The sequence below is a fragment of the Paramormyrops kingsleyae genome, chromosome 23 (assembly GCF_048594095.1).
Source record: "Paramormyrops kingsleyae isolate MSU_618 chromosome 23, PKINGS_0.4, whole genome shotgun sequence".
NCBI classification, from domain to species: Eukaryota; Metazoa; Chordata; class Actinopteri; order Osteoglossiformes; family Mormyridae; genus Paramormyrops; species Paramormyrops kingsleyae.
This window is the reverse complement of record NC_132819.1, coordinates 21,161,122-21,173,851: the sequence shown is the minus strand read 5'-3', so window position 1 is coordinate 21,173,851 and position 12,730 is coordinate 21,161,122. Positions and strand designations below refer to the sequence as shown.

The 12,730-nt window shown below is 50.0% G+C and overlaps 1 protein-coding gene across 3 annotated transcripts in view; it reads right to left on the bottom strand.

The window, feature by feature from the left end:
- LOC111848298 (fibronectin type III domain-containing protein 5b) overlaps window positions 1-12,730 on the bottom strand; it is a 30,186-nt gene that overhangs the window by 4,636 nt on the left and 12,820 nt on the right. Inside the window, exons 3-5 of one of the 3 annotated variants that reach the window (XM_023820189.2) lie at window positions 12,444-12,642; window positions 913-1,002; window positions 500-633 (exon numbers count right to left, since the gene is read on the bottom strand). In XM_023820189.2, coding sequence (XP_023675957.1) covers window positions 500-633; window positions 913-1,002; window positions 12,444-12,642 — 423 coding nt within the window. Of the gene's footprint in view, window positions 1-444; window positions 634-912; window positions 1,003-6,381; window positions 11,367-12,443; window positions 12,643-12,730 lie in introns of those variants that run through there. The other 2 variants (XM_023820190.2, XM_023820191.2) reach the window with 2 other exon arrangements.

The following is a 12,730-nucleotide window of genomic DNA, read 5'->3' as shown; positions in this document are numbered from 1 at the left end:
CACAATGACAACCAAACAAATAGCAGCCAAGCTGGGATTAAGAAAGCCTCATTGCAGCCCATGTCAAGAACTGCTCAACAAACTCACACACACACACACACACAAGCGACAGGAACACCGCCGCCCTGAGCTCGATTCGGACATTCCAGAGATATGCTTTCATCCAGCGACCCCAAGGAGTCTAGTGCTATAGCTGGACATGACGTGAGGGGATGGGGGGGGGGGGGGGCTGCTTCTGGACACCACAGAATATTCCCACAGTGTTTCTTTCATGTCCGGATCTGCTGCAGCTGCTGTGGCCGTCTGTGGGAGTTCTGTGTGTTGATGATGAGGGGGGGGGTGTCTTTAAGAGAAGGGGGCATGCAGATGACATGCCATTACTGCTACTTCAGAGAAACGATAGGATGGAGGGAAGGGGTATAGAAAGATTGTTTCATAATTCACCTGCCCAGGACTCGGCGCGGGGGGGGGCGTGGGGGAGAGTGGGGGCCGATTATACCTTGCTCCGTAGCAGCCCCCCCGTCGGGTGCTCCGGCGTACTGCACTCAGACGAGTTCTTGGCCTTGTCCTTGTTGTTGTTGGGCTCGTTGTCTTTGATGATGTCATACTGTCGGCAGAAAAGGGCGATCACTCCTGGAGAGAGAGAGATCTCCGTTGACAAGCGGATTATTGACCGACGGCTGCGTATGCCACGCGGCGGCCATAAAGTAAAACTTATTATTCATAAACTAGCCGGCGATTGCTCGACGGTCCTTGAGTCTAGTAGCGCCCTGTAGATTGTGGCAGGCTTTAAAACCCAGATTTGGCACGTAATGATACCTAGTGTGACTTTGAGGTCACCCGTGAGTGAAGGCTACGGCAGAACCCCTCCCTTGCAGCTCTGCTGATGGAAGCAGCCATTGATGTCCCTACCTGCCCACATGATCAGCACCACGACGATAATGATGAGCTCCCCCGCCCGTAGCTGAGTGGCCTGTCCCACCTCCTCCATGGTCACCTCATCTGTCAAGGGGGAGAAGGAGGAAATGAAGATCATCTCAAGGTCCTTCGAATGATGTTCAGAGATGGGGGACCGTTTGAACTTGTAATGAAAACAGAGTAAATATCTGATTCCGGAGATTCAAGCACTCCTGGTGTGAGTCACAGACTTTGGCATGATTTTGCTCTGATATTGTTCTTGTGGTCAGACTCAGCCTGTGTCAGCCCGGTAATACCACTCCTCTTCATTCTGTTCATCCGTCCACCCATGCATCTTCTAACCCAGGGTTTCCCAATCAGTCCACGTAGACTGTCTAGCAGGGAGCTGGGAGGGAGCAAAAACATCAACCGGCTGTGGTTCCCCGAGGACCGGATTGGGAAACACTGTCCTAACCTCTGACCTAGCACAGGCTCGCCCGGAGCCTATCCCCAGCAGTACAGTATGGTGCACAGAGCTTACACACACACACAACCACACGCTACGGCATTTTAGAGAGCCGGTTCACCTAACTGCATATTTTTGGACTGCCAGAGGAAACCCTTACAAGATAGGGATGTAAAGTCCAAAGAGACAGATCTGGGGCAGAACCTGCCTTACGAACCCAAACTTCCTGCTCACTGGGCTTAAGGAGGAATGGAGAAGGCAACAACCACCAGCCTGCACACCTATATAATGCCAGCATGTGGGCCACCTTAAACAGAGCAGCAGGCAGTGGGTAAGGTTTGTTACCGAATTATATTTAATTTATTTAGCAGACATTTTTATTCAAAGTGACAGACAGTTTTGAAAAATCAGGGTCAACTCATCACTGGAGCATCTCAGGGTTGAGGCCTTGCTCAAGGGCCCAACAGTGAAAGCCAACCACAGGATTTGAGTCAGCAACCTTCCGAGTCCTAACTTGCTAAGCCACTTACTGCACAAACTGTAAGTTTTACAGTCCCAAGTGAGTCCTGCTGTTGTACCCTTGAGTCTGGTACTTAGCCAGATTAGATTCAGTAATCTATATAATTAGGTGAATGTGTAAGTTGCCCTGGATAGAAAGGTCAGCTAAGCAATTTAATGTAAGTGATGCAAACTTTAAATTGCAAGTCCATCTGTCTCGTGGCCAAAGTGTCTCAAATGGAAAAAAGCAGCGTTTAATGGGTTATTTTATAACCTAAATCTGGGTTGTTGGATCAGTGCACTGGTGGTGTCCTTGACCAAGGTTATGGACATTAAAAGTGTTTAATAACTGCCGGTTGAATAGTTGGGTGTGAGTGTCCCAGGGTGGAGTTCAGCCATTAGCCCATTCATCTCCTTCACAGGCACCTGATGTTGTCTTTCACCTCTCAGACCTCACGTCCCGTCCCTGCCCATCATTCCGTGATCTCACGCTCCACTGTCCCCTCGCCCACAGCAGGTCTCACGGCACCACGATGTGATCCAGTCACGAAGACCCCACAGAGTGTCCAGCTTTCCAATTTGTTCAGCTCTGCTAGCTATGTTTCCTGTCGCCATTTCTGATCGGGATGGGGTTAGGTAGATGTGAACAAAGCTGTCAGTGGCAGTCAGCAGGAGCCGGATTGTGAGCTCTGTCGCTCCGGCAGCCTCCCTGGGGTCGGGGGGGGGGGGGGGGGGGGGGCTATTGGGTGGGACACTTCGAATGTGGTTTCTAGCAGAGTCTTTTGAAATCGCAGTCACATGTGCATCATTTGCTGCAGCCTTTGACCTTCAGTGTTGCATGTTTCTGTTTCTTTTGCATTTAGATGCAGAACTAATGCTTTTATTCAAAATCGCCACGAGCCAACAAAATGCAGATTGCAAATACTCGTTCTTAACAACCACGCCACCTGCTGCCCATTTCTGGAAGGGCAGTGTCAGTGGCTCAGTGTCACAATGAGCAGAAGTTAACATGGTGGGAATGGCCAATCAGATGCTTTGCTTTCATGCTAAGCAGGAATATTTTTTGCAAAGCACATCAAAATAGCCAAGGCAAGCAAACATATCCCAGAAGGTGTTAATCTGCATAGGAGTGGGGGGGGGGGGGTAAAAGGTGCCACCCCCCTCTCACACGAAATGCACTTCACCCGGTATCTCCCATTCAGGTTCTGTCTCCGTCCAAACACTGTGTAAGACCTCTCAGCTCACTGCATTCCGCTTTAGGGTAGGTCAGTATCTGAACAACCCCCCTTATTGTGGGGAAACGTTGATGTCGGACTCGGAGCGGTTATCGCTGTGTGTCTCTGGTGGTGCGGGCAGTGCTGGGAACAAGGGCAAGTTCTGCCGTAGTGCCCTTGAGAAACTTCCATCTCACATCCAACTGGGTGAAAGTACTCACCGATAGGGATAGAACAGTCAGCCAATAAAATTTTCACGTGGTCGTCCAATCAATGGCATTGATTGGCTAGGGTTCACTTGTCAGGCAGAATCTGACCCACCACGCCACTCAATATGTCACACTCACCCACGGGGTTTTCCTATTTCGGGACCTGCAGTGCATTATAGGACTCGAGCTGCACTGGGGTGTGCTTTTTCCACAATATAGTTATTCGAGTGTCCACTGTTCATTGCTAAGCTCAAGCTTGGGTGCCCCTTGTTGGCGTTGTTCTGTATCTCACTTCATAATTCTGTTCCCAAGACATATGAAAGGGCACCCCCTACAGGAGACCGCTGCTGTATCACAGGAGAAGCTGGGGCAGACTGACGGATTAAAGACCCGGCTTCATGTCGCCCCGGGTTATTGCACGTCGCCGACCTCCGCTTGGGAAGTTTCGTAAAACCGGGAAGCGCTTCTGTCTCACTCTGTTGGAAGCCCCCCTCAGGCTTTTAGGAACCTCTACTTTATTCCCAGCCACCCCAGAGGGCAGAGCAATAACACAACGGGGCTGTTTTCGTTGTTTATTTCTACTGTCGCTCTCATGGAGGGGAAGGCCGCTGTCGCAGGACTGCCGGGATCCGCTTCCAACGCCGCCGGCTGCCGTGGCAGCTGTGCTTCCGGCGCTGAACGCGGAACCTTTCCTTCATGTGAGGCAGAGAGAGAGAGACAAGGTGGGCCTCCCCCCGTGGAAAATGTCTGCTTCTCCTCCTCGCTCTCCACGCGAAAGCAGTGCAAAAAAAAAGAAAACGCAGGCCGAGAGCCATTAATTAGGAGGCTGGGAAGTAAAGGTGGTGAAAGGGTAGAAAGTGACACACGGGTGTGTGGCTGCCAAACTCCACGCTGATTTGCACTCCCTCTGCACTTCAGGACGTCTTAATTACCAACCGGAGCCAAAACGCAGCCATGGTGTCTCCCAGCGCGTGCGAGTGCCGATCCAGAGCCCCACGCCGCGGGGCTTCGGGCTGATTGGTTCTGACCGAGGCACCCTCTGAGGCGTCTGTGCTTCTCCGGGGAAGGAATCAATGGATTCCTGCTGGGAAACGGGATTGCGCAGGACGGCGGCCAATACCGGGGAGTGACGGGCCGCGTCCTCCGCATTTTCATCGCCAGCACGGGTATCCAGATTCACAAGAGCCAGCTGGGCGGATGTGTGGAGGCGAGATGTGAAGGCGGCAAGCGGAGAGGCGAGGACTGTGGACTGTGGACTGTGGAATGTCGCAGGGAATAATCAGAGAGAGGCAAGGAGGTTGGGTGGACTGTGGAATGTCGCACGGAAACATAAGACAGAGGCAAGCAGGCCGTGTGGACTGCGGAATGTCGCAGGAAATAATCAGAGAGAGGCAAGCAGGCTGTGCAGACTGCAGAATGTCACAGGGAATAATCTGAAAGAGACAAGGAGGTTGTGTGGACTCTGGAATGTCGCACGGAATAATCAGAGAGAGGCAAGGAGGCCGCGTGGACTTCGGAATGTCGCACGGAATAATCAGAGAGAGGCAAGGAGGCTGTGTGGACTGTGGAATGTCGCACGGAATAATCAGAGAGAGGCAAGGAGGCTGTGTGGACTGTGGAGTGTCGCACGGAATAATCAGAGAGACGCAAGGAGGCCGTGTGGACTTCGGAATGTCGCACGGAATAATCAGAGAGAGGCAAGGAGGCTGTGTGGACTGCGGAATGTCGCATGGAATAATCAGAGAGAGGCAAGGAGGCTGCGTGGACTGTGGAATGTCGCACGGAATAATCAGAGAGGCAAGGAGGTTGCGTGGACTCTGGAATGTCGCACGGAATAATCAGAGAGGCAAGAAGGCTGCGTGGACTGTGGAATGTCGCACGGAATAATCAGAGAGGCAAGGAGGCTGCGTGGACTGTGGAATGTCGCACGGAATAATCAGAGAGGCAAGGAGGCTGCGTGGACTCTGGAATGTCGCACGGAATAATCAGAGAGGCAAGAAGGCTGCGTGGACTGTGGAATGTCGCACGGAATAATCAGAGAGGCAAGGAGGCTGCGTGGACTGTGGAATGTCGCATGGAATAATCAGAGAGGCCAGGAGGCTGCGTGGACTGTGGAATGTCGCACAGAATAATCAGAGAGGCAAGCAGGCTGCGTGGACTGTGGAATGTCGCACGGAATAATCAGAGAGGCAAGGAGGCTGCGTGGACTGTGGAATGTCGCACGGAATAATCAGAGAGGCAAGGAGGCTGCGTGGACTGTGGAATGTCGCACGGAATAATCAGAGAGGCAAGGAGGCTGCGTGGACTGTGGAATGTCGCACGGAATAATCAGAGAGGCAAGGAGGCTGCGTGGACTGTGGAATGTCGCATGGAATAATCAGAGAGGCAAGGAGGCTGCGTGGACTGTGGAATGTCGCACGGAATAATCAGAGAGGCAAGGAGGCTGCGTGGACTGTGGAATGTCGCATGGAGTAATCATATGCGTGTGTGTGTGTGTTGGCCATGCAGTTCAGGTAACCAAGAGTATCTGGTTATACAAGAGTTTAGCATCAAGGTGCTGCACTGGATATGGGTGGATGGATGGATGGGCAGACGGCCAGATAGATCTAATTAATGGCTAAGATAGATACTATAAATCCCAATATTCGCCACTTTCGGGGGGGCAGGTAGGGAGTAAAAATTCCAACAGAGCTGGTCTTTCAGCTGACTGGTGGAACTGCACCTGTAACATCTTAGGCGGAGCTGAAATTAAATGCAGTCCGATGACCCCCCCTCCTCCCTCCCCCCCCCCCCCCCCCCACGCCCCAGGGGGGTTTGCAGTGAGCGGAATCGATACAAGTGTGAAAATAAACAATCAATGCTCTTCGGGGTCTAATGCTCCACACACGCAGTCACTGGACGGAAAGGCAGGGTGTATTAAATTAGCAAGGACGTCGCAGGCCCATCTAATTAATTGAATAATGATTTAACGGGTGCCCCTGGATGTTGGTGGCGCTGATGGAACCCTGCCCCCGCTCTCTCTCTCTCTTTGCCTTTCTCTCACGGTTTCCATTCTTGACTTCCTCTGTGTCAAGCTCCAACACTGTCCCCCCCCCCCCCCCATCCCTCTTAGGTGACCTTATGGCGCCCCCTAGGCCCCATCCTGTGCCATCGAGCTAACATTTGTGCTACCATGGCATGTTTACTTCCTGATCTCCCCCCCCCCACCCAACAGGGTTCCTGTGGAGCTGCGGATTGACAAAGTACCGTGGGAGGGGTGAGCAGGTGGCGGCGGGGGGTGTTTAAAGAGGTTGGAGAGCGAGAGCCGCTCCTTCAGCAGCGGCTGACAGTTCCTGCGGTTCCCCCAGCTGCCGAAAAGCCGCCCGCTCTGCTCGGCACCGGGATTAATGTCCGCAGCCGGTCGCCAAAAGGGTTCTGCCGATTTAGTGCCCTCGTCAATCCTGCCCGGCGACCCGCCACTTCCCCTCTACTTTATGTGCCCCCCCGCAGTTTCTAGGATGTTAATTTGCTCTGCTGACAGATTTGCCTCTAGTGGAAGTTGAAAGTTTTCAAACAGAAAACTTGCAAAAAAAAAAAAAAAAAGTCGGCGGCCATTTCTCAGTGATATTTACTACCCTGCTTCAGCTTAGCACCGTGCTGTTTATTACTCCAGGGGCCGGACGGCTTGCCTGACATCCTGAAGCCAAAGCGTGTTGGATCAAAGGACCCATTGTGCCTGTTTCCCTTATTTCCTTCCCCTTTCAGCTTTCAAATAATGCGAGATCTTGTAGGTAGCGCAGAGGTCTGGAGTACAAGAGCATGTTTAATAACAACCAGGCAGAAATGTAAACGTGGGCAGCCTTCAACCCAGTGTAAAACTTCATTCAAATACCTCCCATTAATCTTTTGTCATTTCAAGGGAGGGGGGGAGCATCCCCAGGGTCTGGCCTGTCCCTCCCCCGGCTTCCATCTGGCGTGATACCAGTGCACCTGGGGAGGAGGTGCGGCAGCGAATTCAAAAACACTGTCAGGGATATGAGACGAGGCCCCTCTCTCCGGTACGTGTGGTAACACAAGCAGACGACCTGTTTCACTCTGTTTATCTTCATCGTCTTAGCCTGTGATGCTGCCGTTTGCTGGCAGGATGACCCCAGGACTTGTACACTCAACTATTTAGTTGCACATAATGAGTACAGGGAGCCCATGTGCACTGGCAAAGAACAAGAAGTCAATCTCCCTCCTTTCATTGCTATCTTTGTCATGGATCTCGGGACCGAATCAACACAGCACAGACTCCATGTGGGCCTTAAGTTTTTAATCTACACACGAGGAAATTGCCTTGACTTTAAAAGAGAACTTCTGAGGTGTTAATTAAGAGGTTATAAAAAAAGGTATTTCTTTCCTTCTAGCACTGTGCTGCAATTCAGAACAACCCTCTTGAGCTAAATTCACATTTTCATCTGTCACCCACAATAGAGGACACTACATACCTTTGAGAAAAGGGTAAATACTGGGGGGGGGGGGGGTAATACACTGCGGTAGGCCAGTCTGAGTGCATCTTCAGGCATATTCAAACAGCCCTGTGTATAACCCTAAGGTTACAATCAGGCCTCTAGTGATTAATAGACACTCCTGTCTGGCTTTAGTCTGTATCTATCACCCCTGCCACAGGTCTGCCTTCATCTCGAGAAGAATCCAGTCGGCTTGTTTTGACCATCCTCTCAGTCTTTTAGATAATGAACTCCACTAAATGCTCTAGCGAGCCACATCCATACAAACTGGTCTGTGATACATCCTGCGTGCAAACAAAAAAATCACATGAATCGGTTTTCTGATGTAGATGCAGCAGATCCAAAAACCTTTTAAATTAAAATCCACAAATAGGTGTTGGCTAGTGGTGACACGTAGGTGCAGGGGTTAGCACCCGGGTTTGAGTCTCCGTCAGGGTTCCGTGTGTATGTAGTTCGCATGTTCTTCGTAGAGGTTCCCCCCACAGTCCAAAAACATGCTGAGATTAGCTGAAGTTACCTAATTGCCTGCAGCTGTGAGTGAAAGGTGGAAGAGTGTGTCCTGTCATGGGTTGGTGCCCTGTGATGGGTTGGTACCCTGTGATGGGTTGGTGCCCTGTCATGGGTTGGCGCCCTGTCATGGGTTGGCGTCCTGTCATAGGTTGGCGTCCTGTGATGGGTTGGCGTCCTGTCATGGGTTGGCGTCCTGTCATGGGTTGGCGCCCTGTCATGGGTTGGCGCCCTGTCATGGGTTGGTGCCCTGTGATGGGTTGGTGCCCTGTCATGGGATGGTGCCCTGTCATGGGTTGGCACCCCATCCTGTTGTTCTGTACCTTAATCCCATAGGCTCTGGATGAACTGTGACCTTGAACTGGGCAAGTGTTTACAGAAAATGGATGGTTGGACGAATTGATTAATCACATTCTGCCTTTAGCACTCAGAGTAGTGTTAAGTGCCCAATGAAATAAAAATTAAGCAAATACAGTCTGCTTCATAATGGCGTATTGCAGGGGTGTCAAACTCCAGTCCTGGGGGGCTGGAGCCCTGTGTAGCTTATTTCTTTCCCTGTTCCACTACAAATCATTCAGTTCAAGAGCTGTGTGGTAATTAGCACAAGGAAGTGAATCAGGTGTGTTAAATGAAGGAAAACCCAAAAATGTGCAGGGCTCCGGCCCCCCAGGACTGGAGCATTGACCCCCTTAACATAAAATGCTCCCAAGCTTGAGATCAAGGTCCTTGTTGAAAAGTTGAACCTAAAGAAGTGAGTGGTGGTTGTAGGACAATCCAACACCGTGGTATAGAGCAAAGTTGTTTCTTTGAAGCATGTGAGATACAGTTTAAAAGATCCAGGACCTCAGTATGTCATGCCACAACTGAAATTGTAATTCCATTAAATCTTCAGTAATATATAGAAAACACATAACTGCGGTTGTAGTTTCACTGTTGTCATGAGTGAAACGATTCGCTTGGGACAGTTTATGAACTTTTCTGAATGACCCTCAATGTCAACAAGCAATCTGGCATACAATCATTGAGTCACAGAACTCCAATCCACAACGATAAACGCAAAGCATAAGAAAATGGTTACGCTTTATGTATCTCAAGTGACCCTTCAGCAGTACTTTCAGGCTCTAGAGGATTTGTGAAGTGCGTTAAAGTCGCTGTGGCAGATTTGTGAAAAACGAAGGTCAATAGACCCAAGATGGAGAGAGACGTTGGTTCTTTCAACATAACTAAGCTGTGTCATTAAGCTATATTAATTCTATTAATTATTTGAGCTGAGTATATACAGGAGTCGAAACGCCAGCCCTTCACAACCAAAACTTCAACAGCCCAAAAGTCTTTCTTCTGTAAACTGGGACCCTTTTAAGAGGTCCAGGCGGTCTTCAGGTCCTGGAAGAAGATGCCATGACATGGCCTGTTGATGTCAACTGGTTTGTAAGTTTCCATTTTCCTGGAATCAGACTCCTCTCTGTACCTTATAACCCCTCCGTAAAAGTCCTTCACTTTCAACGCAGTCAAGAGCTGCGGAACTACAGCGAACAGGTCAACCCGGAACGAGGGCAAGGACAATTTCCACGAACGTGCTCCCAATGAACGCACTAATGATGCAGCATCCACTGGATCGTGATTGCGTATTGATCTCTGCAAAGGCTACACCCCAGTTTGACAGCTAGGTAACAATTTCCAGGTTTTACTGGCTAATAACCCCCCCCCCCCCTTTTTAGTATTACAAGCTGCAAATTTAGCCGTGCTGAGGTGGGACATCCTTGCTTGAATCTATCTCAGGGGGCGCACCTGCTTCTGCACCCCCATAAATAAACAAACCAATCAAGTAACGTCTCGTATTTTTAACACAGTGAGGACAGGAAAGAGAAACTGAGGCTTGGCTGATTCATCTCATGCTGACACCCCAGACTGACGCATAAAATATTCAACAAAACACGGCTGGGCAGTGTTTAAAGTTTCATTTTCCGCTCGACGTGAGCCCATTTTCTTTTCTTTTTTTATGCGTTTCTCGCTCAGCTTGTTTGACCTTATTTGGCGGGACCTGTAACCTTAAAGCCGAAAATGACCCCTCAGGGGCGTCGGGGGAGGGGGGGGGGGGGGTGACACAGAGAGGGCCTCAGCTTCTGTCCGAAATCGGGAGATGTGGGATCTCACTGCTCTCTGTCTCTCTGCCCTTAATATTATAATACTTATTAATATTTCATTGTTAATAAATGTAAAAAACTAGGGGGGACAGATAGAATAACCAGTCAATGCGTCTGCACAGCATAACATCCATAGACAAATACTGACAGCTGAATATTTCAGTGACACTTTGCATAATCGCTGATGTACACATTTGAGAATAGAGGGTTTTCATTTCTTTGGGAAAACGGGGTCTTTTTCACGCATCCAATTATGCTCTCCATGAGAGACATGTATGTACCACTGAGAGCTATGTTTGAGGTCATAACACGGGGTCAGCTGGCACCACAGGAGCAGCTGGGGTTAAAGGGTCAATTCAAGAGCCCAATGGTGATACAATTACTCTACCTGTCCCGGGACTTGAACCCACAGCCTTCCGGACAGGCACAGAGCCCTAACCCAGTGTTTCCCAAGCCAGTCCTAAACAGTGCACAGTTTTACTCCCTCCCAGCTCCCACGAAACCGTCGACTGTCTGGGGGTCCCTGAGCATCGGGTTCGGAAACACTATCCCAGTCCATCCAGCCACACAACTAATTTACAATCTTTCCTCATGCTTGCAGCTTTCAGCGTCGTCTATAAAGATTTTTCCTTGAGGCAGGTTAAAAAGCCCATTACTGCATACAGACCCTAATCAGCAGCTCCAGGCGCAAAACAATGAACTCATAAACAGACAGCGGGAGAGGACAATGGCGAAAAGTCAAGTGACATATTTTAAACGCCACTGCTAATCAGGTTATAAAATGACCCGGTGAGACCCCATTCGGGGCTGCAAACACAGCACCCATTTGTCACAGGCGTGTAACCCCACCCGACTCGTGTCTCCAAACCCGACGGTGGAGAAACCCAGGCTGATCAGATAGAGGCACGCCGATTTATAAAATCCAGAAATCCATAACTTACCTTTGGGTGCAGTTTGTTGGAACACGGAAGCATGGAAGAGAAGAAGAGGGGAAAGAATGGCATACTGCACCAAGTCCATTAAACAGCAGAGTTTCTTACACTCTTTTTAATATAATGTAATGAGTAGGATAATACAGAATGGCTACATTAAAGGATCACAACCCAGATCTGAAACACTCTCTATAAAACGCAGAGTCCTGTTCTCCTGTTGTCCAGGATGCAAAGCTGAACATGAGTTACACATAAAACAGGCAAAATAACCTGTTTACTTATCAAACCACTGATTAGCCCTCCTAACGCACAATATGCGGATTGTAGCGAGTGCAGGGATTGTGGGGCCATGTTGGACTGTAGGATGGTCTATAGTTCATCATAGGATGTCTAGAGGTAAGTTTGGACATGAACATCTTGTATTATCCAGCAATTAAGCAATTAAAACAGAAATATAGGGGTTGTTATGGTTGCAGGGTCTATTGCATTTCAGGACTATAGAGCTGAGGGTCTGCTGGATGTCAGGACTGTAGAGCTATAGGGTCTGTGGATGTCAGGACTGTAGAGCTATAGGGTCTGTGGATGTCAGGACTGTAGAGCTATAGGGTCTGTGGATATCAGGACTGTAGAGCTATAGGGTCTGTGGATATCAGGACTGTAGAGCTATAGGGTCTGTGGATATCAGGACTGTGGAGCTGAGAGTCTGCTGGATGTCAGGACTGTGGAGCTATAGGGTCATTGGATATCAGGACTGTAGAGCTATAGGGTCTGTGGATGTCAGGACTGTGGAGCTATAGGGTCTGTGGATGTCAGGACTGTAGAGCTGAGGGTCTGTGGATGTCAGGACTGTAGAGCTATAGGGTCTGTGGATGTCAGGACTGTAGAGCTGAGGGTCTGCTGGATGTCAGGACTGTGGAGCTATAAGAGCTTTTCAAACCCAGGTATGAGGGCTCTTCATCCAATCAGTCCTCTAATTAGTAATCTAAATTAGAGAGTTGCAGCGAAAACCGGCATGCAGAGTGACCCTTTCTGCATAATATTGGCCACCCCTGGGTGGCACTCTAAGATCTACAGAGAAGACCTTACCTGGGCTCTTCGAAGCTAGCTTCTCGGCCTCCCTGGGAGTACGGAAGAGCACAGGATCGCTGGGAGGGCTGGTGCCGCGCATGCTGATGGACTGAACATGCACGATGTACTCCGTGTCCTCCTCCAAATCCCACAATGCACAGGAGCGCGTGGTGGTGTTCACTTCCTGGATGAATCGCAGCATGCGCACGTCCTTCTTCTGTTTCCAGAGAGACGGGGAGGGGGAGATCATGAGGCCCACGCGGGCACACCCGCTGCCGCATGTATACTAACTCACGCAGCAACAC